The 15,859-nt window shown below is 31.4% G+C and overlaps 1 protein-coding gene across 1 annotated transcript; it reads right to left on the bottom strand.

Moving 5' to 3' along the window:
• Positions 1 to 11,360: 11,360 nt before the first annotated feature.
• On the bottom strand, positions 11,361 to 14,643 carry LOC112024783 (uncharacterized). Its single transcript, XM_024057420.2, is given in 7 exon segments — positions 11,361 to 12,357; positions 12,488 to 12,542; positions 12,713 to 13,421; positions 13,569 to 13,631; positions 13,760 to 13,833; positions 13,964 to 14,051; positions 14,155 to 14,643. Coding segments are annotated over 5 exon segments (477 nt in total). The 5' UTR covers positions 14,272 to 14,643; the 3' UTR covers positions 11,361 to 12,357; positions 12,488 to 12,542; positions 12,713 to 13,286.
• Positions 14,644 to 15,859: the final 1,216 nt, after the last annotated feature.

Raw genomic sequence — 15,859 nt, 5'->3', positions numbered from 1 at the left:
TGGAACTTGTTATAGAGAACTTCCCCTATCTTTTTCTCCTATTAAAGTTTCCTATTTCTTTAATGACATGATCATCATTATTTTACTAAGGATGTAAGGTTATAGATACAACATTTTTTTACATCTATTGATATAATTTATTGTGATCAGAGTAACATCACTTCCACAAATTATTACTTCTCCTTTAATATATATATATATATATATAAAATACCAATTATTTAGTTGTATTAGATATAAATCTTTTAAATTTATTCATTTGAAATGTTAGAATTTTAATTCTTATTAGCTAAAAATAAATAATCTAACATTTCTCTCTGCTTCTTTTTTTGTTGTTTAAAACTTTTAAAAAATAATAATAAGTGAAAACTACAGAAAATTTAGGTTAGCTTTTGAAAGTTTAAAACTTTCCGTGTGTACCTGAAAAAAATACCCCACAAGCCCTAATAATAGTGTTCCTTGAGGATAAAAGTGTGCATGGAACATGTTGGGTTGGTTTTGTTGGGTTGGAGGATTTGATACACACCCCTATTAGAGGGGATGACTTTCCTTCTTGATAGACCGACACATGAAAATTATACAGAGTAATGATCTTCACACACTTCTTTGAAATCGTGTTTTGTAAACATTATTTCAATTAAAATTATAAAATATTCACGATTTTACAATTTTAACAAAAATCATGTTTTCAAAACTTTATTTCAAAGGAGTGTGGACAAATGTGTGCGCAATAACGAGTATGTAATAAAATTTAGCCAATTCTAAATGTACCCTTTTCTTTGTCGTCTGTTCTTATATGTGGCATTTTCCTGTTGTGCATGGCTGAGCTCAACCAAGCGGTGGTGGCAAATGTTCGTGCATGCACTATTCAAAGTGACAAATTTGTCTAGACGGTGGACGCAAATAAATTATGGGCATGATCAGAGATTTTGCTCTCTCTCAGCAATAAAAACCAGGAAGAACCGACTTTATAGTTTATATGATATGAGTGAAAGCTAAAGAATCAATTAGCTGCAAAATGTTGAGGCTCTTGTTCTTGCAAATCTTTGTGCTTAATTTATTAGTGGGAGTCCCTATTTCACTTGAGTTTAGCAGGGATGACTTTCCACCTGACTTAGTTTTTGGTTCAGGCACCTCAGCTTATTAGGTCAGTTAATCTATGCTAGCTTTTTCTTTTTTTGATAAGATATGCTAGCTATTTGCATAGCTTCTACTTTTTGTTTTAAATTCTCAAATCTTGTTGTTGGCTATAAACTAGAAAGACTAATGTCCATTTTTTGAGCTAAAATAACAACGACCCACAAGAAGAAATAGAAAAAATGTAGAAAATAGATACAGTATCTTGTGTTTAGTACATTAGATTCCTTAAATAAATTCAAACACTTGGTTGTTTTGACTTCAATTATTCTTGGAAAAATAACACTATTCTTATTTTATTGGTCAATGCGTTTGAAAATCAATTGGAGAACCTAATATGTGCATCCAAGGTATTTTATTTAAGTTTCAACCTAAAAAAGAAAAAGGAAAAAAGAAAAAGAAAAAGAGAGAGTTTATGTTGAATAGTTAATGAACGATTTATCAATTTATCCATGTGCAAATGATGATGAGTGAGAATGTGAGATGCTTTAGAGTTAAGTTTTTAAGCAACTCCATGAAGTAGTTTTTAAAATCTTAATTATTCATGGATAAATGAAAGGTTAATATTTAAAAAAAAAAAAAAAATTCACGCTTTTCAACCTTTAAACATTGACTAGTACTATTTTAGTATCAATTTAGGATATTTATAAGATGTCAGAATATGAATAATTTATTTAATCATGAATGATTTAAAAGTTACCTTAATGTGGAAAGAAAATAATAATCATTATGCCTAAAGGTTTGTTTCTTATCTCTTCAAAACTAGTAAACTCAAATGGGATTGTTTGTATACTCTGGTGTATGACCTAATTATGCTTTGTTCTGTTTTTTCTTCTTATAATTACTTATCCATTTTATAATTAAAAAAAAGGGGGAGGGAGCAGCAAATGAAGATGGGAGGACTCCTAGCATTTGGGATACATATGTTAATGCTGGTCAGTTTAGTTTGTTTTACATTAGTTTTCAATATTATGTTGTTGATTTAATTGGAAGCCTCTTTTATCTTAGCACTTAAGTTTCTTTTTCTTTTCCATCCTTTTCTGTTGAGCGCCAGTCTTGTTTCCAGAACAATTTAGAATGCATATACTTGTATTTACTTATTCAATTTTGTATTTCAAAAGTCATTTAGCTAGATATCAGATTGTATTTTAGTACATGTTCTTGATTGCTATTGCTCTTTTACCCTTTTCAAATATACTTAGAATAGTTAACTTTCCCTGATCTGCAAATCTTCGCCACACTTCGACATCTGTGAAATATATTAACGTGTATTTTCACGGTTTGAAAGCCAAAGGAAAAGTCATTAATTTTATTTGTATGATATAAATCAAAGTTGCATATCAAATTATCTATAGGTGGACTTATATTTTAGTATTCCACTAACTACTGCTCCTTATCATGGTGTGATCATCAGTCTTTTCAATCGTTAAACTTTAAAAACAAATTCACATAACTTTAAGTATCTTCACTGCAGGCAATGGGAAAAAGAATTAAAGGAACAATCAAGGTGCCAAAGGTCCAAAGAAAATTGTGCCCTTGTGTCAAAATCCGCACTTGGCGGTTTTATAAAAATCAACAATTTAGCAGACTGATGATTGTGAATATATATTTATATTTATATGAAAAGTGGCATAATGTTAAAATTTTCCTTCTCAAAATTTCAGGGAAAGCACATGGAGCAACTGGAGATTTAGCATGTGATGGGTACCATAAATACAAGGTCTGTAAGCCTTGATCAATAATCCTTTAGTATGACCAAGTTCCTGTGTTTGAGGTCAATTAATCCTCTCTGAATCTTAACACCACAAGTGCAAGTAAAGTTTATGTCAATTTGGACATTATAGAGGTTTCTGAGCTCATTGACAGGTTCATAAACATTTACTTTACTAATTCTCTATGATGGATTATGAATGGATTTAAAAAAAAAAAAAAATTGATCTCTTGCTTTCTTCAAATATAAAGTTGTTGAGGATGAATACAATAATGTTGTTCGATCTATTCTAGCACGTGACCAAAAACCCAAATCTGAATCAAAATTGATATTGCAAACTACGATGTCATTGGCAGAAATTAAAGCATTGGAATGGGTGGAAGGAGTCAAGGTTTACTTTATCTTGAACTATTTCAAATCTAAATCTTTATTATTCAATTAAAACTAACTAGAATGATTGATTTTGCAGGAAATATTTTTTACTTGTTATGCTGATATTGTAAACATAGAAACATAATTTGGGTGGAATTATATCTCATGTCAACTTTGCAAGCGAAAAGTAAAACAACAAAATAATATGTTTTGGTGTGACAGTTGCAATTTTGAATCTCAGTTCCCTATGCCTAGGTGACCAAATTCTTCATTGTTTATACTATATAACTGTTCAAATGACTGCATAGGAAAACAAAATGATAATTGCTTTAATTATAAATGTACAAATGACCTTATAACACTTTCTAACTTCTCTCATTATTATATACAGTTACAAACTACAAATCCAAGTGAAGGATCATAATGGGATAGCTTCTTTTGTTCTTTTTGATAAAGATGTAGAAAAAAAATTCAAAAAATTGCTATGGAACTTTCTTCAAAAGTATCTAATCTAAATTCTTAACCACTTCCAATTTTATGCTTAAACCTAATGTTTTTATTATACTAACAATTTATGGGCTTTACATCATATTGTGCAGAATCAAGAGCCAAATAAAGTACCTCAAGAAATTCAAAACTTGCTTGGAAAATCTTATACATTCCAAATAAAAGTTGATGATTACAATGTCAAAGAGGGATGGGAAGTTTACACTATCACAAGTGTCTTTAAATCTGAGTCTAACAAACACTCAGGAAATGTTGTTGCGGACAACATTCAGATTAAACCATTAGAAACACTATTTAGCCATGACCAAACTATTGCAAATGATCCTATTGCTACTTCAGATATTAAATTACTTACAAGCTTGATGACAACCTAATAGATGATGTTTTTGGAAATACACAATTGGTAAGAAGACAAAAACTCATTATTAATTGCTTCACCATAACCTTTATTACTCATAATGTTTTTTTGTTATCCTCATTAGAAATTTAAATATTTATGCACAATGAACAATGAATCTGAAAAATGTATTCTCCCCTTACTGTGCAGAAAGATCTTACAAAAAAAAGAACCTCCAAGCAAACTTTTAACAACAACATAGGCAACTCCCAGAATAAGAAGAAGAAGAAGTAATTGCATATCATATGTCCTAATAATTTTACTTCTATTATGTAATACAAATGGAAAAATTAAACTCGTGGATTAATTTGTGCATTTGTATAAACTGATTTACTATAACTTAACAATGGTGGTGGATTTTGTTTTGATTATGATTTGGAGAGACTTGGAATGGTGCACTGGTTGTTTGGCATTGAATGCATTTGTGTTTGCTATGTATTGGACAGCTTCTTATAAGTTGTTTGAACTCCACGGAATTTCAGCTGTACCATTTCATGATGCATTATGATTGTTTACATTTCAGTTGATTTTATATCACATATAGAAGAAACTTTTTACTATAATTAATCTCTACTTTGTTTTAATTGGAATTCTTACAATACAAATATGTAAGTACATATATGTAATCGCAGGTACAAAACTACAGCCATGCTTAGCATGCCATCAATCTCATTGAAATTTATGTTAAATAAAGAATATAAGAAAGTTGTGTTGTTTTAACCTTGCAATGGCAAAGACAAGATTTAATTTAATTATTCAAATTTCTTAATATTCTTCATTTAATGATAGTATATGTTCAAGAAATCATTGTATTTTTCTTTTGTAAACCATTATTACTATCTGTGCGTACCCAAGATAGGATTACCAGGCTCTGCCTATAATTGGGCTCACAATCTATTTGTATTGTGGGCTTCGATTTTCCTACTATGGGTAGTTCTTTGCCCAGAGACCCAACTTTGCACTCTAGTTCTTACAGATCCTTGTCTTTTTCTCCCAAAGTTGCTCTCTTTCTTCTTACTAATGTCACCCCTCTTGCTCTCAGTGTTTTCTCCTCCCCATTGCCCACCCCTCTTTCTCAGTTCATTTTCCCATTTATAACATGAGATGAGTGGAGGTGTTATGATTACTTCTTTGCTTGTACGGATGGAGGTCCAATTCTATCACTGTTAAGTGGAAGCTCCGTTGGGAACAATGGAAGTGGCATTGGAACTGGTTCCCACCGCCCAAAAGGTTGCTCGACAGGGAGATTTCCCAAGGCAATACCGGGTTGCAGGGGACCTGCACCCCCGAGCAGCTGAACTTTGACAAGAACGGGCTCAACATGGCTTTTGGGCCTAGGCCGGCTCTCTTAGCGTGCCCAAGTTGGGACTATAAGCCTAACGGGGACGGTCCACGTACTGTACCCCAGGGCAATCGCCTAAGGCCCAATGGGCTTGGGGCCTCGCCCATACACTATCTAAAATCAATATGTAGCTATAAACCCAGCAACCCAAGTAGGCATGACCACAGCTTCAATCCCACCAGCTACCATGGTTTCTGCCTCACCTTCTCTAATGTGATTACCATCTAAAAATAACTAGTAAAACTTACAAGAGACCACATATCAAATTGTCTTAAATAAGATATCATACATAACAATTACAATTAGGACATCTGTTAGGCATTGAGGTAAACCTTCAACACTTACCTTTACAACTATGAGTTTAAAAAAATCTTTCATTTCTTTCAATAAGTTCAATGATGTGATCCTTGTGGTTAAATTGTCATGTAATAATCATTTTTTAATATGTGTTTATAGTCATGGCAAAAGCTATGGGGATACAGGAAGCATACAAATGAAAAGCTCAAATGAATAGAAGCATAGCTTTCCATTCCTAAATTATTTACAATAATCTAAGAATTTCTTGAATAACTGGGGAGTAGTTGAAATGTTTGTAATTCAACTGTTTTCTAAATTACTGTTTTCTCGAGTCTCTCATATAGGTTTTCAACGCATGATGTCTAAATCATTGTAGGCAAATATTTCAGGTTGCAAAATTGTTGTTGGTGGGGGAAATATCTTCCGTAGTTCTTCTTGGGCAGGAAGTAGTGCCCTTCACCGTTCATCTGCTGATTACATTGGGTAAATCCTTTATCTGAACCAATCGAATATGCACATATTAATCCTTTCAGTTGTAAACATAACATCTATTTTCATGGTTAAATGGTTAATGTAACTTTATGAATTTATGAATCTGTTACTGCTACTGGGCTCTTTTATTATTTGCAAAGCAAATATTGTCTTCTATTTTTTGGCTACACAAAATGAGCTTTAGGATATGGTTTATCAGCAACTCATTTTTGGAGTTATTTGGTAATACGCACATTGTCTTTTTTCCTTTTATTTTTTCTTTTATAAGTACACACATTGTCTATGTAGGCACATTGTTAGAGCAATAGTTTAGAAATTCAACTTCCCTCTAAGGCAACAAGAACTAGAGCCAAAGGTATAATAATACATGTACCCATTTGATTATAATTAACCACAGCGGTTTGCTCTAGGCTTATGACTTCTTTGACATGATGAATTAGGTTGATGGGTTTGTAACCCAAAATGAATTTTAATGTTATGACATTTGTACTACTGTTAACTGTATTAACTGCAAAAATAGTGCCTGATATGTTCTCCAATACCCTAGAATTAGTGATCAAAAGCTGTTATATAGTCGATCAAGTAAACCTAAAAAGTTTGTGTCAATAGTTAAAAAGTTAAGTTATTGAATAGATCAACATGAGGTTCAATTAAGATTCAATGTTTTACATTTATTTTCGTTTTGGTTGATTCATTGAACTGGTTTATCTTACATTCTTGGGATCCGAATAGTTGCCCACTTTCTAATACTATGAATTGTTAGGAGACTGAAACAGGAGTTCAATGGACCTAATTAACCACTAACATTAATTGTAAAGTGTTAACATTAACGGATAGAAACAATTAAATTCATTAAAAACCAATTGCAATACAAAATTCTATACGAATTTAACCATTTCACCATCAAATTCATGCATAATCATTTTAAAATTCTTAAACACATTATTATTATGTATTGTTATTTAATATGATACTATGAACCTTAAAAAATCATTTTATTATAAATAGTAAATGAAATGTTATAACACTATTTCAAACAAAAAAAATATGAATACTTTAAAAAATCTTCCTAATGACATATTGGTTGAAATCTTTTCAAAAGTGGGCAAAGATTCGGCAACACTCTTGGGAAAATTAAGTTAAGGTATAAAAAACTATTTTTTTTCAATTTGTATCTACTTATTTATTTTCCTCTATATAAATTATTCAGTTTATTAATTTAATTTTTTTCCTTTTTCTTAATTAGTTGCAAATGCTTCAACAAGTTAACAAAAAACAAATTAGTCCTCCAACAAATTCAACTGACTCCATATTTCAATTACCCAGCTCTTCTACATGACAAAGAAAAAATCCTAATTTTTTCATGTTATAAAGCAGAAAATCCCCATGCGCTACTGATAGTGGGAAGCTACAAATACTTTTTGAATGAAGCAGTCGTTGAAGGAAAAAAATTAATTGAAAAAACTCTTCCATGTGGCAATTTTATTGCAGCTTATATTCATGGAATCATGTTACTTTGTGAGTCAAATTCTGAAGGCATTGATAACCTTTTGGAAATTTTAAATGATGAACATGGGAAGCATTGGCCTCTAAAATGCCAAAAAATGCTTCCACTACTTGCTGCGGGAACCGCCCTGTATCAAATTTCAAACTTTCAAGCATGCCACAAAATTGGAATGAGACACTGGAACTGAGATGAACCTTATCCTTACGGTTATGAAGAAATGATGGTTGATTGAGCATCTCTTGCACGTAACCACAAATTCTTCATAACCGTAAGGATAAGGTTCATCTCAGTTCCAATGTCCCATTCCAATTTTGTGGCATGCTTGAAAGTTTGGAATTTGATACAGGGCGGTTCTCGCAGCAAGTAGTCGAAGCATTTTTCGGCATTTTAGAAGCCAATGCTTCCCATGTTCATCATTTAAAATTTCCAAAAGATTATCAATGCCTTCAAGATTTGACTCACAAAGTAGCATGATTCCATGAATATAAGCTGCAACAAAATTGCCTCATGGAAGAGTTTTTTCAATTAATTTTTTTCCTTCAATGACTTCTTCATTCAAAAAGTATTTGTAACTTCCCACTATCAGTAGCGCATGGGGATTTTCTGCTTCATAACATGAAAAAATTAGGATTTTTTCTTTGTCATGTAGAAGAGCTGGGTGATTGAAATATGGAGTCAGTTGAATTTGTTGGAGGACTAATTTGTTTTCTGTTAACTTGTTGAAGCATTTGCAACTAATTAAGAAAAAGGAAAAATATTAAATTAATAGACTGAATAATTTATATAGAGGGAAATAAATAAGTAGATACAAATTGAAAAAATATTTTTTTATACCTTAACTTAATTTTCCTAGGAGTGTTGCCGAATCTTTGCCCACTTTCGAAAAGATTTCACAACCAATATGTCATTAGGAAGATTTTTTAAAGTATTCATATTTTTTTTTGTTTGAAATAGTGTTATAACATTTCATTTACTATTTATAATAAAATGATTTTTTAAGGTTCATAGTATCATATTAAATAACAATACATAATAATAATGTGTTTAAGAATTTTGAAATGATTATGCATGAATTTGATGGTGAAATGGTTAAATTCATATAAAATTTTGTATTGCAATTGGTTCTTAATGAATTTAATTGTTTCTATCCGTTAATATTAACACTTTACAATTAATGTTAGTGGTTAATTAGGTCCATTGAACTCCTGTTTCAGTCCCCTAACAATTCATAGTATTAAAAAGTGGGCAACTATTCGGATCCCAAGAATGTAAGACAAACCAGTTCAATGAATCAACCAAAACGAAAATAAATGTAAAACATTGAATCTTAATTGAACCTCATGTTGATCTATTCAATAACTTAACTTTTTAACTATTGACACAAACTTTTTAGGTTTACTTGATCAACTATATAACAGCTTTTGATCACTAATTCCAGGATATTGGAGAACATATCAGACACTATTTTTGCAGTTAATACAGTTAAAGGTAGTACAAATGTCATAACATTAAAATTCATTTTGGGTTACAAACCCATCAACCTAATTCATCATGTCAAAAAAATCATAAGCCTAGAGCAAACCGTTGTGGTTAATTATAATCAAATGGGTACATGTATTATTATACCTTTGGCTCTAGTTCTTGCTACCTCAAAGTGAAGCTGATTTTCTAAACTATTGCTCTAACAATGTGCCTACATAGACAATGTGTGTACTTATAAAAGAAAAAATAAAAGGAAAAAAAGACAATGTGCGTATTACCAAATAACACCAAAAATGAGCTGCTGATAAACCATATCCTAAAACTCATTTTGTGTAGCCAAAAAATAAAGACAATATTTGCTTTGCAAATAATAAAAGAGCCCAGTAGCAGTAACAGATTCATAGATTCATAAAGTTACATTAACCATTTAACCATGAAAATAGATGTTATGTTTACAACTGAAAGGATTAATACGTGCATATTCGATCAATTCAGATAAAGGATTTACCCAATGTAATCAGTAGATAAACGGTGAAAGGCACTACTTCCTGCCCAAGAAGAACCATGGAAGACATTTCCCCCACCAACAACAATTGCAAACTGAAATATTTGCCTACAATGATTTAGACATCATGCATTGAAAGCCTATATGAGAGACTCGAGAATACAGTAATTCAAAAAACTATTGAATTACAAACATTTCAACTACTCCCAAGTTATTCAAGAAATTCTCATATTATTGTAAATAATTCAAGAATGGAAAGCTATGCTTCTATTCATTTGTATACTTCTCGTATCCCCATAGCTTTTGCCATGACTATAGACACATGAAAAAATGATTATTACATGACAAAGTAACCACAAGGATCACATCATTGAACTTATTAAAAAAAAATGAAAGATTTTGTTAAACTCATAGTTGTAAAGGTAAGTGTTGAAGGTTTACCTCAATGCCTAACAAATGTCCTAAATGTAATTGTTATGTATGATACCAATTTTAGATGTCTTTGTCAGAAATACCAAAAAGTGCTAACTAGTAACCAGTTGAGCTACAACCCTCTTAACTACCATTAATGAATACTAGACAATGTCCCGCGTGATGCGCAGATAATTTATAATTTTATTTTGAAATAATTTCTAACTAATTTTTATGATCCATAAAAAAAATTTAATCTTGTGGTATAATATTTACATAATTAGCATAAATTATATTATATATTAAAAAGCGAAAAAATAAAAAAAGAAACATGAATTACTATAACATAATTTTTTTTTTGATAAATACTATAAAATAATTAAGAATATGTGTGTTGCGTGAGTGAATTCATAATTATTTAAATATTTCAGTTAAGTTACCTACACAATTATTATTTTCACATCATTTGAAAGAGAGCGAGCATATAGTTGGTTTGGTTTGTGAGTATTAACCTAACTCCTATCTAGCAATGAATGGTTTGAGAAATAGATATCAAAACTATATATTTCATCAACATGGGGCAAAATTCCCTCAAATTGCCAAATCATTATGAAGTACATTCCTCCAAGTAATTCTTGAATCTTTTCAGCTAATTACAACAAAGATACACCAAATTATGCCTAACACATAATTTCCCAATCATTGTATCACTATGGAACAGAGTTGAGAAGGAAGATAATTTTCTTTAACCACAACCATCTTTATAAAGAAAATGAAAGGGGTGATATCTCACCATTGTTCAACTTATTAATAGAAGTGTAAGGATTCATTTTATAATGAGTTTTCAACACCCTTGAAGCTTCTAATATACATTATCTATGGCCAAATGCACTAAGAAAGACATCCTTTGGCACTAAGACCAAGTCTTCTACTTGGAACTCTCATTATGTATTTCTCAAGAATTTACTGAATACATACCAAGACCTAATACCCTGAAAATGTCCTACATATAAGGGACATTTTTGCCACTATGAATTTTCAATCCAAGTGTTGCAAATATGTCATTGGTTATTGAAAAATTGCCTTTGTAGTAGTCAAACACCGTAGTTGAGGCCTAAAAGAAAATTTTAAAAAGGAGACTCTGTGAATTTCATCCATAGATCAACTTTATTAAAATCATGATCAAAGTTGGAGAACTAATAAATTCGAAAAGAATTTCATATAGTCAAGAGAAGTAGCGTTAGTGACAAAATTTGGTGGTAATTTTTTCAAACATATTCAAAGAACGTCATATGCTAAGTTGCAATTTCTAATTTGAACTGATTCAAAGTCTAGAACTAAAATAATTATTAAAAAAAAAATTAAAGAATCAGTAGTTGCACTAATTTTTTAGGTTGCTTGACTAAACTTAAGAGGATAAAAAACACGAACTTAGTAACCTTTAGTGGATAGGCATGCCAACCCACCCTTCTTGAGCAACAGTTGATGCACAACTGAGATAGGTGCAACTACAAACAATACAATTATTGGAAATTTTTTAAGTCTTTGGAACCACGATCCAACCAAAATTTAAAAAAAAAAGAAAAAAGAAAAAAGAAAGGTTCAAAAATTGGAAGGATAAGAACTAATATTAACAACTAAATTGATAATACGCATCTGGCAAGCTGTAATATACCTAGAACAGATCCATCAAATGTATATATACACACATACCTAGAACAGAAAATTACTAAAATTTCTAAGGCAACCATAAAACACACGAAAATTTTGAGTAGGGAAGACATGGAGTGGAGTATATACATCATGAATAACAAAGTTAATTTTGGACTTTGCAAAAGTTAAGCCCTGGATGAGAAAGTTAGTTGTACCTAGTATCTACATAGAAAATCTTGTGGCTTCTTCAACATCCAGAAAAAGTCGTGAACACATATACCTCTGCAAATGTTGTATTGCACACACTACCTTAAGAGTCTTAAATTTCTAGTTATGTCCCTACACTTATTTTACGTGACTAATGTTACCTGGACCCAAGATCACTGCCAATTACTTGGAGCCTTGGACAACTTCCCGCACCAAAAGAAACTCAACTCAAGCCTCTACATTCTTCTTGATACTTTCAAGTATCTGTTCCTCAGTTTTTATATTTCATGAGCAGATTATGTTTTGGGCTTCAATCCTAAATCTGTGGGATCCATTTCTATTTACATAAATTTGGATATTGATGGATATGGATTAGCAAATTAACTGAATTTTTTTTAAAGAATTTAACTACACCATGCAAAAAGAAAAATTATAAAATAAAAAACTCAAAATAGGTTTTTTTTTACCTTGACAAGTCGATTGTTTGGCTTGAGGTTGATCTTTTGGGTCGGTCCTCAATTCCTGGAATTATCATTCAGAATGTTAAAAGACCACATTGAAACTCAACGTTCAAATTCCATTTAGTCTTAACAAAAAAAAATTCTGAAAAAAATCTTTGAAGTGCTACTTTCTATGGAAACAAAAGAAACATTTTATTTTTAAGAGAAACAGAGTTAGAGAGATTTACGGACCTGACGAAATCGATGCCAAGCATAGAGAAAATCTCGGTCATGTATTTGAGGCCCTTTGAAGTCATTGCTTTAAAATTGAGATTGAAACGGAAAAGTGAAAGGTCGGAACTCAGAATAGCTAGAGGTAGAAAGTGATGAGTTGGCGTAATTAAGGAGAACGTTTGGGTTTTGTAAAGGGCATGAAGAGGAGAGGGTTGTGTTATAACTTATAAGAGAGAACTTCAAAGCCACTACGTTAATTGTACCTGGCGTTAGTTGTAGTTATTATTACTTATTAGAGTTTGGCTGGGGTTGAAAATGGGCTGGGCTTGCTATGAACTCTGATTTTGGACAAAACATTTTGTTAATTTTAAATGCCAGCCCATGTTTTTGCAAAACTAAGCGCGATAGACCCATTCGATAGATTTCAGTTTGCAAGTAACAAAAGAAATTGAAAGGGAAAACTTATATAACCCATTAATTGAAAACAGTGGAGAAATAAATAGCACAACCTTGTCAATTTAAGATCAAATTAATTCAAGGAAGCATTACAATTACAAATCAAAACGCATCCTCAAATTAATTCAAGGAAGCATTACAATTGCAAATCAAAACGCATCCTCTTACTAGGACTCTCAGACGAGCTCAACTCAAATCCAAAATTGACCATTTCATTCTCCCTCACCATGTCCATTAACAATCCCTGAAGCTCCTCCATGCTGTTCTCTTCCTATAAAAATATAGAACCGAGTACAATATTTATTTCCCCCTAAATAAAATATATATATATATATATTTAACCAATGCTACTTGTTCCAAGGAACTAGTTCACATGAACCTTCAAAAATAAATACAAGTCAATCACCAAATGTAGTACCTGGGGCTGTGGCCTCACATTTTGCATCATCAAAACCATTTCTTGCATGAAATCAACAAAACCCTGTTGCCAGAAATCCATAATTTAGCATCCAAAAACTAAGGGAATAAAAATTTTAAGGAAAAAAAAATTAACCAAATAAAAACTTTATGATTGTGTATATGAATATCAATGGAAAAGAAGAAACTGACCTCGTCATCATCGTCTCCAAGGAGACCAAACAATCCAGCATCATAGATTGTTCTCTTTCCTTTATTTGATCAAACTGGAAAAATCACAGTTCATCAGAATCAGATATCCCAACAATATTAATTGGAATGAAATAGTACATAAAGACAACACAATGTATGTGTTTTTTCTTTTTTTCTTCTTTTTTTAATTTAAAAAATATATACCTGAATAAGCTTCTTGGATTTGTTGGAACCGTCTTTTAGCTTCTCCAGCAATTTTTTGGTCTTTCATCCACCTATCTGGGTGCCATTTCTTCAAATTTACGTACAAATAAATTAAAATTTTTTGAAAACAAAATTCATAGCATAAAAATATAACAAAAATTAAAAAAAGGGCTTGTGATGTTACTAGCTACCATGGCAAGTTTGCGATAAGCACAGCGAATCTCATTTTCTGTGGCTTGCTTACACAAACCAAGCACTGAATAATAACACGACCCGGCATGATCAAAACCTATTCCAACGTTGGACATATTTAGCTGTAGTGACAAAAGCTTTAACTGGGAATAAAAGTTCGAACCAAATAAACTATATGTTGTGCCAAGAAAATATCAGAAGCAAGAGATTAAAAAAGGCAATTGATTATGGCTGCTTTAACTGATTGGCTAGAATGACTTTGTGTGTATAAATTAATCATATAAGTAAATAGTACCAACTTGGGTTCTCTCAAAAGAATCTAAGAACTGGTTGAAAAGTACAGGCTTGGTGAAGGTTCGAGAGGTTTCTTCTAAAATGAGGTATTGATATTTGGGACCATTCACAAAATTCATAATTTTTGCTTGCTAAATCAACTACTAGTTCATGGCCACAAAAATTTTGCATCCATAATAAGAAAAAATGTGGTGGACCGAGGTAGTGGGTAATTTGTGGCCTACATTTGATTTGGACTTGCAAGTTGCAAATTGTGTTGAGATCGATATAAGGCATTTGTTGGAAGCAGAAGGCACGTGAATTGTGCCGTGTCACGGGCAAGGACAGCCGATCTTTAGAGGGTTTTGGCAAAATAATTTTTTTTTTTTAGTAACTTACCCCCTAATGCAGAATTAATGAGGAAATACAATCTTATCAAAATAAATAAAATGAGGAAATACAAAGTAGTAATGGATTATGAAAATGCCAATTTTGATGTAAAATTAGTCGCAAATTCACGCAGGGGGCCAAAAAATTTGACCCTTTTTTTTTGTTAAATGAAATATAAAAATATTAAATGAGATTTATAAATGGTAGTTGTAAATCCTTCTTAAAATGATGTGATTATTTCCTAACAAACTATAGTTGATATAATATATTAGACTTTCTAACTCAAGTTATCTATATTTGTTATTTGAAGGTGTTTTAAATTTTGTGAAGTTTATTTTTTTTTAAAGAAAATATAATGCATTTTACATTCAATTGTTATATAAGGAGATATGTTTTATAAATAATGTATTATGTGGTTGAAATTTGTTTTTAATACTCTTTACGAATAATTCATTGTCTATACGTTTTGAATGCCTAAACATTATAATTGGAAAAAAAATACTTTTAATAATATAAAAAAAAAATGTAATTTTATCAAGAACGTACTAACATTACGCTAAAAATATGACATGATTGTCAATGAAGTAGCTCATTTTCCTACACAAACTCTCATCTCACATTGCTGCTAGATTAGCTTTAAATTCCTTTATGCCTTTCTGTTTCACTAAGGATAATCTTCCCCCTGTTTTGGTAGTTTTTTGTAAGGAAGATTACCATGTTTGTTCCCCCCGTTTCCGGCAAAAGATTGAAGTTTATCCCCAAAAAAAAATCAAATGGACTGAAGTGGACCAGATTGATCAAAGTAGACCATATGGACTGAACTGGACCAAAATAGACCGAATTGACCAAAATGGACTGAATGGATCGAAATAGTTTGAATGGACCAAAATGCTACGCTAATATGGCTCAAACAAGAGCGTAAGTAACTATAAATGCTGCACTTCAATTTTTTGATATATATAAATTAAAGGCACTCAATTTTTCAATCAATTTACAGTGATTCCACTAAAACTGATTTTACTGTTGAAATTTTTCAACACA

The sequence above is a fragment of the Quercus suber genome, unplaced genomic scaffold (assembly GCF_002906115.3).
Source record: "Quercus suber isolate HL8 unplaced genomic scaffold, Cork oak 2.0 scaffold_156, whole genome shotgun sequence".
Taxonomy (NCBI): domain Eukaryota; kingdom Viridiplantae; phylum Streptophyta; class Magnoliopsida; order Fagales; family Fagaceae; genus Quercus; species Quercus suber.
The sequence above is the reverse complement of the archived record's forward strand: the minus strand, read 5'-3'. Positions and strand labels throughout refer to the sequence as shown.